The sequence below is a fragment of the Boleophthalmus pectinirostris genome, unplaced genomic scaffold (assembly GCF_026225935.1).
Source record: "Boleophthalmus pectinirostris isolate CB_2022bp ecotype Guang Dong unplaced genomic scaffold, ASM2622593v1 HiC_scaffold_4, whole genome shotgun sequence".
Classification (NCBI taxonomy): domain Eukaryota; kingdom Metazoa; phylum Chordata; class Actinopteri; order Gobiiformes; family Gobiidae; genus Boleophthalmus; species Boleophthalmus pectinirostris.
Window position 1 is genome coordinate 19,898,910 of NW_026571353.1, and position 13,686 is coordinate 19,912,595.

Sequence of the window (13,686 nt, forward strand, 5' to 3'; positions counted from 1 at the left end):
ATGAAAAATGAAAAAGAGTGGCTGTTGGAAAAGTTTACTTCTCTAATAAACGTTGGTCCATGCAGTCTTGTTATGGTTATTAATGATTTTTATTTAATTGTGCTTCAAATTATAGAAAATATTTTAAAAGTATGTATTTGGTTGAAGACTCTATGTATTTAAAAGATGCCTATGAACGCGTCAAATAGCCTAATCCATAGCCTACGACTCCATATTGTGCCAAGAAAACAGCACAATATGGAGTAAAGTAAATAACATGTAACTCATATACTTATTAGGGTAAATTATTTAACAAAAAAAAAACAAAAAACATTTAACAATAAAATTGCGTTGTTATATAATTTTGAATCGCGCAGTAAGGATCATTATTCAAGGCAATTATTAACAATCGTGACAATAATAAAAATATTAGTTTTAATTACAGTCCAACTGTTTACTACATTTATGTTTAATGTCAAAGCTCACCGAGGCCTATATTAAAATATATATATTTTTAAATATAGGCTACATTTAAACACTTTCTAAAGGTAAGTGAAATAAATTAATAAATACATAAATTGCGGCCTACAGTAACAAATATTTTAATTTAGGTGGCCTAATCAAATCATATATTTCTTGATGATATAAAGAATGGCCTAAAAGTTTGCAAAAATTCTAAAATTCTAAACCCCAAATGAATGAAACTTAAAAAGAAATAAGTAGTTCCCATAGCCTAATTAACTAAATTATTTTGCATGTAAGGAAAACAAAAATTGTAGTGAAAATCTGTCATTCATTTGTCTTTTTCTGTCATATTAGGCTACAAACTTTGGAAAGAGATTTGGAAATAGACTGTGCTATAAATAAGAGTTTTTATCGAAGAGGCCTGAGCTTAGAGGCCTTAGCCCATACCCAACACAGTTTAAAAACATTTTAGTCACTTTAGCCCTTCGTTTTGTGCCCTTGCCTTCTTCACTTCCCCGAATCATCAGAGAGCGTAGCTTCGGAATCTTAAAAGTCAGAGTCCATTCTTCAAATGTATTGCGTTTCAGAGGCTGTGTTTTACTGCGGGAGTCTCGGGCCAGCGCGGTATCAGAGGAGGTGTAATTGAGGGGGCGGTGAGGGGATAGAGTAGCGCTCCGCCTGAAAGCTGCTATTAAAGCCAAATGGACTGAACACCGTAAAACGGCTCTGCCAACAGCTGTCCCACAATCCAACTATTATATATGCCACGAAGAACACACATACACTAACATATTAGGGCCATACTGCTGATGTAGTGGCTACTTAAAAGTATTAGACAGCGACGGGGAAACTCAAAGCTTGTTCTGGTAATAGTCATATTATAGGCATATTCCTACAGGGACTTGGGTCTGTGTTTTGAGGTAATTGTGGTCTCCAAAGGCATTTTTCACTTCACCACAAGCTCTTCTCTTTTTATTAGAACCTGGGGAGTTGCGTTTTTGCTGGCGTTTCATCTGCATACGGAGTCATAGCCTATATTTTTCTACGGGACACAGGTGGTGGGTCATGGACCCTTGTTTTGGACAAGAAAAACTTGTATTTATCACAACACACATTCTTTTGTTTGAAGACAGATTTGCTTTTATGGTCATTGGAGTGTTACATTTAAAAACATACAGCCATGCGATTCTATATCAGCCCAGGTCCACTCCACCTGAGACCCCTTGCATCTTTGCACCAGTTTTCGCCATGCAAAGACTATTTCCCAAATGTGGTGCTTTGGACACAAAGTGTTTGTGGATCCTTATTAGGGAAAGGGAGATTGAAGAGGAGTTTTTGCCATTGGAATAAATGGCTTTCTCCGAAAGTCAATGAATATGTAATGATGCCTAACCAGCGAGTTATATGCTGTGGTATAAGGGCCTCTCATATTAAAGACTTGGAGCCCTGAGTAAGAAGCCGAGGCAGAGGAAAAAGGAGGCGAGCAAATAAAGAAGGGATACAATGTTGAATACACCATGAGCTTAAAGCGCACATTCTGCCTCAGTCAATGGGGCCAGATGAAAGTATTTGCTCAACGAAAAAAGAAAAGGGAACGAGTTTTAGTGGGGGTAGGGTGCTAATATTTTTTTTCTAACTTTGAGAATATATAGTTTTAAGCAGTTGCGCCAATAATGAACTCATGGAACAAGAGAGTTCCCGGCATAATTTCTTCTCTCTAAGTTTCTTAGTTACACCCGTTAAAACATTGATTGTTGCAGTTAGCTGACCCGTAAAATTTGGGGGTGAGTTTTCTCTTCTTAGCTGAGCATATAATTATGCAAATAGAGATCTGACAGTGATCCTCTGGAGTAGTGTGCGTGCGCGTGAAGGGGCTGTCAGAAGGGTGACATTCCAACTTTGCTTAGTGCCTGTTTCTATTGGGGAGAGTTCATCTTTTGGTGCGTATCAGAGCGCGCCGGTGCAAGCAAGCGTGACGACGATCCTCTTTAGGAAAAAATTAAAATATCAGTGTGTTCCTCTAACTACTTTATACATGTCAAACCCATTCTACCCTCCCTACCAGAATAAATCATTTGATATTACAGCTGGAATCCCGCCCACCCCCAGCGTGCCAGATTTTGCCAAAAGCTCCACCAACGAAGACACGTAAGGAATTAGTGAGTTGATACGCAAAACTGCGTCAACAATATTTCAAAATGAAGCCATGTGAGTGAAATCAATCATCCAATCCTAGAACGCGCGAGGTCCTGCTTTCTTGTTGTGCTCGTTACTCAAATGAGAAAACACATTAATATAAACTGCCTAAGTTTCAACAAAATGCTCCATAAAACTTTTAACTACATTGGGTGGACCGTTTAAGTTAAGTTGGACTGTTTTCTAGGCCTTTAAGTGGATTTTGGTCGCTTGCTGTGCGCCTGTTCACGTGAATAGCTCTTTTAATCAGCAGCCTGACACAGAGCAAGGAGGACTCGGATGGTTGCACTTGTTGTTTAGAAGTTGTTGGTGAAGATTTCTAAAGATTTATTGAGGGGGCGTTTAATGACCTGATCATTTTGAGCACGTGAATACAAACGGTGCAGTAAAACCTTTGCGTAATGGATGGGTGCGTACCCTCGCAAAATTAATGATCAAAATATAAGTTAGAGCTTTTGATTGGTTGTTTTCGCTATTCAAATTTTCTTGCAATATCCTCTAAATAAGAAAACCTGTATCTGCAGGTTTCAGTTCATTATAATATATTTTATTGATAAGGTAGAATCTTTCAAACTTTCAACGGGAGTAGGACTTTCATGGCCCTTATAAAACATCTTTCTTGTTTCACTTGTCTATCAAAAAGCAAAGCATATCTCTTAAAATGTATTTCATAATTAAACCATGTAGTTTAATAGGCAAAACTCAGTTTCAGGTTTCCAAGTTCTTTAATAGTTTGAGCAAACTAAAAGACAGCATTAGAAGGCTTTCAAACAAATCTTTCATTTAAAAAATAACAAAAATCTATGGAAATATTTGCACATAACCAAATCTGATATATAATGTCTAATGCTAAAAAAAGCCTTTCTTTTTTTCCCTTTTTTTTCTTTTTTTAATTTAGTGCATCATATAAAGCATCTACCAATGAAACATCTTCAGCTCTTTTGTGCTTCAGATTTTGGTTGCTCTTACATCTTTAATTCCACTCACATATGGCTTGCTGGTTATTATTAAAAACAGTGAGCTGTGTGTTGTTTATTCCTAAGGCAACAATATACAAATTACAGCAGGAAAAATGAACCGATCGCAGGTTCATAGCTAAAAAGCTGAAAGATGAGCAATGGTATCTACAAACAAAACTCATCAAATCAAATAATAAGCTACTGTCTTTGCTCAAACCTGGAGAGATCCGAATCAAATTAAAAGGAAATTAGGCCCACAACCATCAGCCACAGTTGTCTCATTACAGCGGAAAGATAATCCACAAAAGCCTTAAACCATACACACAGTGGGCAGCAGAGGCACAGGCACGCAGTGGAAAAAGTTAAACAAGGAACTATTTGAAGTGCATACATATTTGAGAATGTGTCTTAGGTATCACAAGATTTACTATCCAGTTGGAGATTTACAAATGTCATGAAATATAGTCTATTTAGCCTTGAGTGTTTCATTAAACTGCTTGGTGGAAAAAGTGTGTTTGTGTCACAAAGTCAGACTATGAGCTGAGCTTTACTTTGTCAGGTCTAAATGAAAGAAAAGAAGGGGAGAATAGATATGTTATACTTATACAGCATCTAAGGAAATATCACTCAGGCTTAGAATAATATAGAGATCTTGGATTTCCTGACATGTGTAAGGCGATATAAGGGGATTTATGAGGGCTGTGAGCTGACTTCTGGCTCCTGTAAAAATGAGATATCTCTCATAGCTATTTTGATGCTTGACTTTAAGTGATTTTAAATATGCTTCATGCTTGTGATGTTTTCAGATTCAGCACAGGACGGGCTTGTTTTATTTGTTTCATCACATTCAATAATCCCCACACATCAATAACACAGAGAGCAAATTGAAGAAATACATATATTATCAATCCAAGAAAGATGGACATTCACATTCTATACTTTAAAATAGGACAGTAAAATAAATCATAGGTGTATGGGATTACCTTGTGAAAGAATTGCATTTGAAGTTTGCATATGTGAATAAAAAAAAACAAAAACACACACACACACACACACTTTTCATCTTATTTTGTCATATAAGAAAGTTATAAAATCACAAATTGAGGAGATTAAGTAAAAAGTATAAATAGTGGTGTGGTAAAACATCACTTGACAAAAAAAAAACAAAAAAAAATTATATTATAAATTTGTTTTTGTGATCTTTAGGCAGTAGAAAACAGATCCTTTCATAGCAGTACTATATGAACCATTTGTGAAGATAAGGACATTGATTTTGTACACCTTAGAATAGGATTTTAAAATATACAAAGATGCATCAGAATAATTAAAACAATAAAATAATGTTGGAAAAATTTTGATTAAAAAACAAACAACCTTTTTAAATTAAATTGTGTTTAATAAGTCAGATGCCCTTGAAATATGATAATGGTGTATTTGCAAAAGTAGTAAAAACTAAAATTTGTTGGGTGTTGATATGGGAACAGAACGCATCAGCATCAACAGATCTCCTTGAGGACCAGGCGTTAGGACCAGGCGTTAGGACCAGGAGGATGGTGGGAGTATTTGAGACGGAGGGCATGGAGGCCATTAGCTCAGTTCAGTGTGATGTCAGGACAATTAGAGGAGCAGCCCGCGCACAGGGCACAGCGCCTGTCAGCCTTAATCTCTGCTGCGCCGGTCCACAGACGCAGCTAGGCCACAGCCCACGGGAAGCACTAACACTTCAGGTTCATATTGCTTTGACAGTAGCACTCATCTAGAAGTAATGCAAAACGTTATTGTGATTTATACATGATGTACTCTTTGCTCTCACATCAGCAACATATAATGTGCTTGGAGTCAGGGCGACATTCATGGAAAATAGAGAGGTTATAGGAAAGCATAGAAATGTAAGGTGTATTTCTTTGTTAAATCTTAATCCAATACCAAGCCCTCCCAGTCCATTGTTGTTGATCTTCTATAAATCCTGGTGTTTGCTTTTGTGAGATCCGCTGCGTGTGGTAACTATGTTGGAGGTCTCCTGTGCCTCTTCGTACTCCTGCGCCTCTAGGAGCTCATTGAAGAAGCGAAAGATGGAGTCAAAACTGTTCCAAGAAGTCAACTCGTGCTTCTCTGTGCCTATGGAACACAACCACAAAAACACAATGTTAGCAAGACTAAATAGATAGAATTTATTGAACAATCCTTCTAATAATAATATCACCATTACTGCCATTACTGCCATTACTGCTAGTGCTATACATGATTCTCATTCAACACTTGAGAGCTGAAATCTTGGAAACTGTAGCATAGAATTAACTACATTTTGCTTTTGTGTACTACAGAGCATCCCTTGAGGTTTTACACTGCACCATGCAAACCACAGGAATCATGAGAGCCATCAGGGCCTCTGACCCATCAGCCCAATGGGAAGACTTTAATATGTTATCCAAGCGGATACCTGAAAATTAACACCAACGCATGGCCGTCTTTCCATTTCAGAGCTTCGAACAAAACCAGAGTTATGCACAATAGGCTCCCTAAGCAAAACCAGTCGAGCGGTAGTCATTCATTCTAAAGGGCTGATTGAGGAAAGTGAAGACAGAGCTGGGGAGAGGCTGCAGCGGGCGGGCGGGCGTATCAGGTGGTCTGACAGTGGTACACAGGAGGCAGGAGTGCTAGGTTTCCCTGTGACCTCCTCCGGGTTAGCTTGTTCCCAAGTTGGGGTCACATAGGAGCTTGAAATCTGGTACATTCTCCTCAGGTTCCTGTGCATCAGAGGTTAGCGTATCACTGGGCAGCGCTTTGGTTGGATAGGTTGCACACTCAAAGACCGTTTTTATGTTCACCCATGGTGCCAGCTAACCACTGTGCCACTGAACACCTTGCCAGTCATTGGACAGTTTTTGATAAGGATGCTTGGGGCTAGAGCTTGTCCATGCACCATAACCAATCTGTAAAATGCTAACAGATAACGTCTTTAGCTTTGGCTATCATCTCAGACACTTGGCAAGACCAGTAAAGAAGCCAAACCAAGAAACCTTCATGCTTTCTAAAAGTGTTGCAGGGCTGATACAAGATAGGAGTTTAAGATAGAGCTGTACCAATAGAAGGATACGCAAACCATATACCAGATAAAATCCTCGGAGCCATACCATGTTGTTACAGCTTGTGATTTGGACAGCATTTATAGCAGATAAAGTTATTCACCTGTCCTTTTGGATTCTACTATCTGAGGCCACAGCAGCAATCTCACAACATCTGTACTGATTTGGCATATTGGTTTTCACTTTTATACCTGATGCCCTCCCTGACAGAAATGTCTATTTATGTGGGCATGGGTCTGTCACAAGTAGTAATCTGACTTTTGTTTTCAAGTAGGAGAAATTGTACACAGATATTTATAAAGCATTAAATAAAGTATTAAAATAACCAATTTAGCATGATCAACAGTACATTTTAGTGCATTTTGATAGACACTGCTACTAAATAAAACATGACCTTTACCATAGGGCCTTTTAGAACTAGACCCAGACTTTTATTCAGTGGATTTTCCTTCCTTCCTCCTTTTCTCTCTCTCTCCCTTCGGCGTATGTGGTGCTGGCTATAAAAAGATAGACTAGAAGGCCACAGGGATACAATTAGGAAGCACCTTAGAGGGTCTGCTGCCATAGTCGGGCCTCGGCTGACCAGCGAACTGACCCTATGTTTATTAGATTGACCCCTGCCTGAGCGCATTAATGGAGATAGTGTGTTTCAGTGGAGGATTGTGGCTAATGTTGCTTTTTTGGTCGATGTGTGTAGAGCCATGTTTGTGTTTGTGTGCGTGTCATTTGTGTGTACATGTATGTATGTAAGGACGGATTTCGATCATGGGAAGATAAGGGCCCTTTTTCTTGACGCTATAAAGCCAATAGACTTCTCCTATGCGCCTTGGGTCAAATTTACTGGCCTGGCAATCACAGGAGTCAATAACCCTGCACTCCTGGTAACCGTGCTACCTGTGTCAAGCTCAACATAACACCCTTTCTTGGGAAACAAAGACACAGCCCTCTCAGACCTCTAATCTATCATTTATATCCAATTTGAGGCGGTGCTGATCCTTTTTCCACCTCCTCCTCCTTCATATACTCTCCCTTCCCTTTCACCTCATCAGACTCTCACTTAAGTTTTTTTACTTGTATTTTCTTGCCCTGTTTTTCTCTCTCTTGCAGAAAGCGATCAATGCTGCAGTGCTCCGCTGTTCACCCTGAACTGGCGGTGAACTTCTCCGGAGTGCCGCCAGCCTCTCTCCGCTCTCTCCACCCCACTATCCCATCTCCCATCGCGGTTCGGGGTCACCAGGGGGGCGTCTCTGTGCCAATATGTAAATGAGTCTGTGGCCCTGCAATGACTCGGATGTGAAGCTCCGCCTATCTCTGTGCTGTGGATGCTTTTGCGTAAAAAAAAAGTAAAAGGCGTTATTCCCCCCTTACATACATTCACACTCATACACTGCTTGCACTCTCCCTCTAAACAGGCCCTTAACAGCCATACGTCCTCCCCACCCGTTAATAGCCAAAGTGTGCTGAACCTAATGGAGGTTGTCAAAGCTAAGAGCGCTGATTTAGAGGGAGAAGATCCAATGACCAGGTTTCACTAGGCACTAAAGGCGAAAAGAGAAAGGGCGAGAGAGCATTACCTCAGCTGTGCCACAAATCAAAGTAATATCTTTAAAAGATGCTACGATCGATGGGGTGACTTCTGGCTCCGTCTTGCGTGTAAAGTGAAACCATTAACAGGCCATGAGTACTACTTTATCCACAGTTTAGCTAAATGGACTAAAACAAACGTAAATTCTATGTTTATATTATTAAGTACTGTTACTGTATAATATTACTCAAACTGAAGTTAAGTCAAGCAAAGTGATACTTAACTAATGGTCAATGTGCATTTCATTCCTATAGCACATCGACTAACTAATCAACTAACATAAGTGTACATAAAATACAAATGAAAACAGATCTGATTTAAGGTAAGAGGTAGTGCTATGCTACTGACAACACTATCACACCTGCTAAAAGTACATTTTTACTCTGACTATAATACCACAAAGTAAAACTGATCACTGATTACAGTACTCCAGCTATGTCTACTACAAACCAACATTACTATACTACTACATACAGTGCCAACACCATAACCCCTATCTATTTAGTTTTTATCTTACTTCTCTTTACTACCAAGGTCAGCAGTAATTGTACTTGTTTAGAGCAACTTAACTTTAATGCATTTTTTACAGTGCACTTTTGGTAATTGTGATCCATTAGAATTTTAAATAAAGCAAGCACTCAAGGCCTATTGTGTGTGTGTATTTCTTGTAAATTATCCTGTGTTAATTTTAATGCAATCACTGTAATTTCATTAATGCAATCAACTATAACAGAATTATGTTTCAGATTTATTGCAATAATATTATTATTGTAAGCTCCATAACACTGAATATTGTCCTGGGAAATAATAAATATAAAAAAATAAAATCATACTAATAGTGTGGTTAACGGTGAACAATTAAAGCAAAGGGGCCTGTAATAGCTGGCACGTGCACACATGTCGATAGTAATATATCAGTGGAAAGTAGCAGGATGAGTAGTGAAAGCTCCCCTTCTGTGGCTGTCCTGCCCCTCACCTCTGGCCTGTGCTTGACCACTGTGTGTAGTCTGTCTGCACAGCGCCTCATCATGTGACAGGGTCCAGACCATTTGATCCTGTGCCTCTCCGTCATAGCCACTGGAGCGCCTTTCAAGCTAATTGGGCTGTTTGAGATGATGTACATTTCAATAGTTTTTGAAAGCTTATGAGTAAAGGTAAAAAGAAGTCTGTACACGTAGTCAGTGTGCCTTATTCGACACTTATTTGAATGTATTATTACTATTCATATTTTTGCTTTTTAATAGAATAATATATAGTCAAGTGTGAGCTATGTGTCCAAATAATTTCCCTTGTGAATCAAACAAGTCTAAATATGTACTTAGGCTAAAGAATGTTTACAATAAAACAATATATCGAAGGCAAAACAAATGTACAAAGTATTATTATTCACTATTAGCATCACAACTTCTAAGGGTATAAACACTTTTTGACAGTGACTGTTATTATAAGAAAACCTTGATATGTCCCACAAAGGGGAGACTGCAATAATTTCTTATTAAAGCAAAAATCTTAAATAAAAAAGTAAAATTTCATTAAGTCAATATCTTTTCACATCTCTACAATACACCACAATGGATATTAAATTACTGCAACACTTATCTTCCCTTTGCCAACAAGGTCAAAAGAGGCTTCTGTTTAGATAAAATACTGGTGAAAATGTTCAACTTCAAATCCAAGAAAATTAACACTTTTTACCATGAGATACCTGAGTAAAAGTATCAAGTTACTTCCCACCAGAGCAGGTAACACAAGTGTATGCAAAAACAAACTCAAAATGTCCCCCAGCTGCACCACTGTAGTTGTTTTATCAAAGGAGCAGCAGAGTTTGAAGACAAAGGAAACATGGAAAATCCTGCATAGCTATGGGCCATGCTTTCTTCCCTGTGCACCAAACACGACATGGTGTTACAAATGGTAATCACCTCTGATTGTCACAAATTTCCAAACAAACGATAGGTGACTGTACCGCCAAAGTGAAGCCTCGAGTGATACTCCGACAGAAAGCTTAAATCAAAGCATGCTGTCTATAATTAGCTTCCATCTGGGCTACATTATTTAAAGCCTCACCAGTTAATTGCTTGTGTACAAATGGCCTATTTTACTTGAATCAAACTCTTCTTTTGCGTTTTCATAATTATACTGATGTGAGAGGGGCATATTTCTTCACTTCATTTATAACACAAATACATGCTCAAATTTTTAAGAGGACTCCAAGGCAAGAAAGTGTACAATTATGATACTTTTAGTGCAAATGGAATTACATGAAACAATGACGCGAGTGCTTAATCAAATATAGTGACATTTGGGTTAAACATTTAATGAGCTTCAATTTTGAAAAAGCGATATCATCAGAATGTGATCAGTGCAAAAACAGACTACATCTCAGAGCTAATATGCATGATATTATTGCTTGTGGATGTAAACATTTTCTAATTTCCTCTTGTCAAAGTTTTCATCAAAAATCTATCAGGTAGCATGTCTTCTTATCGATTTTAGCGGGACGGAAACCTAAGCTTTAGTTTTATCTTGATGTGGGGCAGTGCATTGTGGGTCCTGGCTGGTGTAACCTTAACTAGACTGCTGTTTTTGTGGAAACTATCTTGTGCATGGATCTACGGCGGGGAATCGCTATCTGTATCCTGGTTGTCAGACGATCGGATTTCCGCCTGCCTCTCTCCGATATTAGATGATCCCTGGCGTTTTGTGTATCTTTGTGCGCCGGCTGGAACACTTCTCATTGTGTTGCCTATCCATATGGAAGTCAGTTATATGTGTGTTGTCATCTGGTTCGCACCGACATGCGCAAAGGTCAACAATGTCATTTTATCCCTGGTGGTTGACGGTTGGAGGAGGGCAAGACACGTTGCCACTGGAGACAGGGTCAGGGAGAGCCAATCAAGTGACAGGAACTCAGCCAAACTGCCAACAGCAACTCTGTCTGTAGCAACCAAACATGGAGATGTCAAAACATTAATTAAATTGGACTCCAGTCTCCTTGTCCACCACTGTCCCCCACACATTTGAACACAGGTGAGGGCAGCCAGGTGACAATCAGAGCCAAGAAATATCAAACTACTGAAACACACTGGAGCGATGACTTATATAAGAAGTTATGTTACTGTGAAACAAAGCCATAGTGGGTTGTGTTTTTTAAACCAGCCGATACGAGAAGACCTTGCCGATTCATGTTGTGTCCCTGAACTACACAGTCATTTGGGTGGAGCCCTGATTTATGCAAAACTGAAAGTGGGTTTGCATTTTTTGTGTCACAAAAGTAAGGCAAGGCAAATTGATTTAAATAGCACAATTTTTACACAAAGTCATCTGAAGTGTTTAAAGTAAGTATTTTTAATGAATGCATAAAATAGAACCAGTCACATGGCTGTATAAAAGCTGATGGTTTCAAATTAATTAACAAAAAAATAAATAAATAAAAAAACAGACCACTCATAAGTGCCCCATCTTGATTCCAAACATTCTGAAAATATGTGGTACCTTTCCACAGCTTTTAATTATGGTGCTTATTATTGTGAATGGTTATCCAACAAATAACAGTCACTTATTACACTTCTAGAGACGTGGGACCTGAATCAGTAGCTACAGGAGTAGCTTTTTGGATTTAATATTTCTATAAACACAAGAAAAATAGTCCACTTAAAGCAGGTATTTGAATTAGCTGTTTTAAATTAAATGTAATAAATCCAAGAAGAGAAAAACTTGCAACTACAAGTGCTCTACACAAAGGACACCATAGCACTCTTGCCCCCTTCATCTATCCTTCCCCATTTGCAGCCTCTCCACCTAGACACCGAGACTACCCTGAGTGCTTTTTATTTTAACGTGAATGAGTGGCCTTGGCCGCCATAAAGGACCCTCGCCTTTATAGACTTGGAGCGGAGTATTTACAAGATAACCCTGGTGCAAGGACAGCGCTGGCTATTTGATACTAGTGTCACACTCCCCTCTGTTCATCAGTGAAAATTCAACGCTCCGACATGATGCCCTTGTCTGCATCAGGACCTCTACGTGTCTGTTGTTTCACCATTTTCTACTTAAACCACAGAGACGTGAGTGCCGGAGACCCTGTGCCTACTGTATTAAAACACATCTACATCTATGCAATGTTACAATGTATTAAAGCCCACTGTGTTTATAACATTGAATTAAGAAACTGTGAAATAAGACACTTAAAATAAAACTATCAGAAGAGAGATAGAATAAATATTGGCGTTACTGTCTTGAACTGAACCATTATAATCCACACATTAATATACTTGAAATATATAAGAATATATGACAGGGGCCCAACTGAAAGACAGATGGAGTGACCTGGGTGTATGTATGTGTGGAGGGGTCTGTTGCCACCCAGACATTAGCACTGTAAACAGTGCGGGCCTCCTTCAATGTCCAGGCCTTTTGTTAATGCTGCATCACCATTGGTCAGAGCTTAAATGGCAAACACTTGGGGGCTGCTAGCTCGCCTGACACGGTTTTGTTTTTGCCCTATTGAGGGCCAATGGAGAGCTTCTGTTTCTATGCCCAGGCACAATGTGTCTCAAAAGCAGTGTGGATGAAAAGAGAGGCCCTCACAAAAACTGTCCATTAGTCCATTGGAGCCACTGCTTCATGCATATATATGTATATGTGCCTGCATTGGCACAAGCACATACTACACACATGATGCTGGGGCGAGGGGTACAGGCCAACAGCCCACAGACAGTGGTGGTGAGGAACACGGGCACATAATGATCAATACAGTGATCATCACATTCACATAGACCAAGAAGAAGTCTATCAAGTCATTTTGCACATTTCAACATCTGTGTGTCACTCGCACATGGACATGGTCAAAACAATGCAGCACATGAAAAGCAGACATAAATGCAGATGCCTACTCATGAAAGAAGATGAGAAAGAGCTGGGGACAAGAGTTATTTAAGAGCAGTGTTCACATCAGAATAAACACTAAAAGACTCTTTTTACACACACTGACTACAATGGTCACCAACACATTATGCAAAAGCTTTCTTCTGTCATCAGATGTGTATATGTATGAATAACATAATGTAGTTGCACAAGTACAATTCAAAAAGGGACTATAGTCATACAGTACTCCACTTTACAATATATATGTGCGGACTGAACATTCATTTTCTTCTTCATTTTCAAATGCTGTAGTAAATTTCACGTATTTGATGAGCTACTTGTCATATGACCTTGTTATGGCATACATTGAGAGGCACTTAGAGTGTGTTGGGAAGAGGACAGTAGAGTAAAGGTCAGGTGGGGGAGAGCCAGGCCAGAGGTGGTGATGGAGGAGTGGGTGCTGAGGGCGGGCCAGGTTTGAAATAGATCACTTAAGGGAACAAAGTGTAATTAATGGGTGGCCACAGATAAGAGGGCTCTGCTCCTATCG

The 13,686-nt window shown here is 39.1% G+C and overlaps 1 protein-coding gene across 1 annotated transcript in view; it reads right to left on the reverse strand.

The window, feature by feature from the left end:
- Positions 1 to 3,346: 3,346 nt before the first annotated feature.
- Positions 3,347 to 13,686, reverse strand: part of fam172a (family with sequence similarity 172 member A) — a 115,364-nt gene continuing 105,024 nt past the window's right edge. Inside the window, exon 11 of the mRNA XM_020917606.2 lies at positions 3,347 to 5,717. Coding sequence (XP_020773265.1) covers positions 5,557 to 5,717 — 161 coding nt within the window. The 3' untranslated portion in view covers positions 3,347 to 5,556. The remainder of the gene's footprint in view (positions 5,718 to 13,686) is intronic.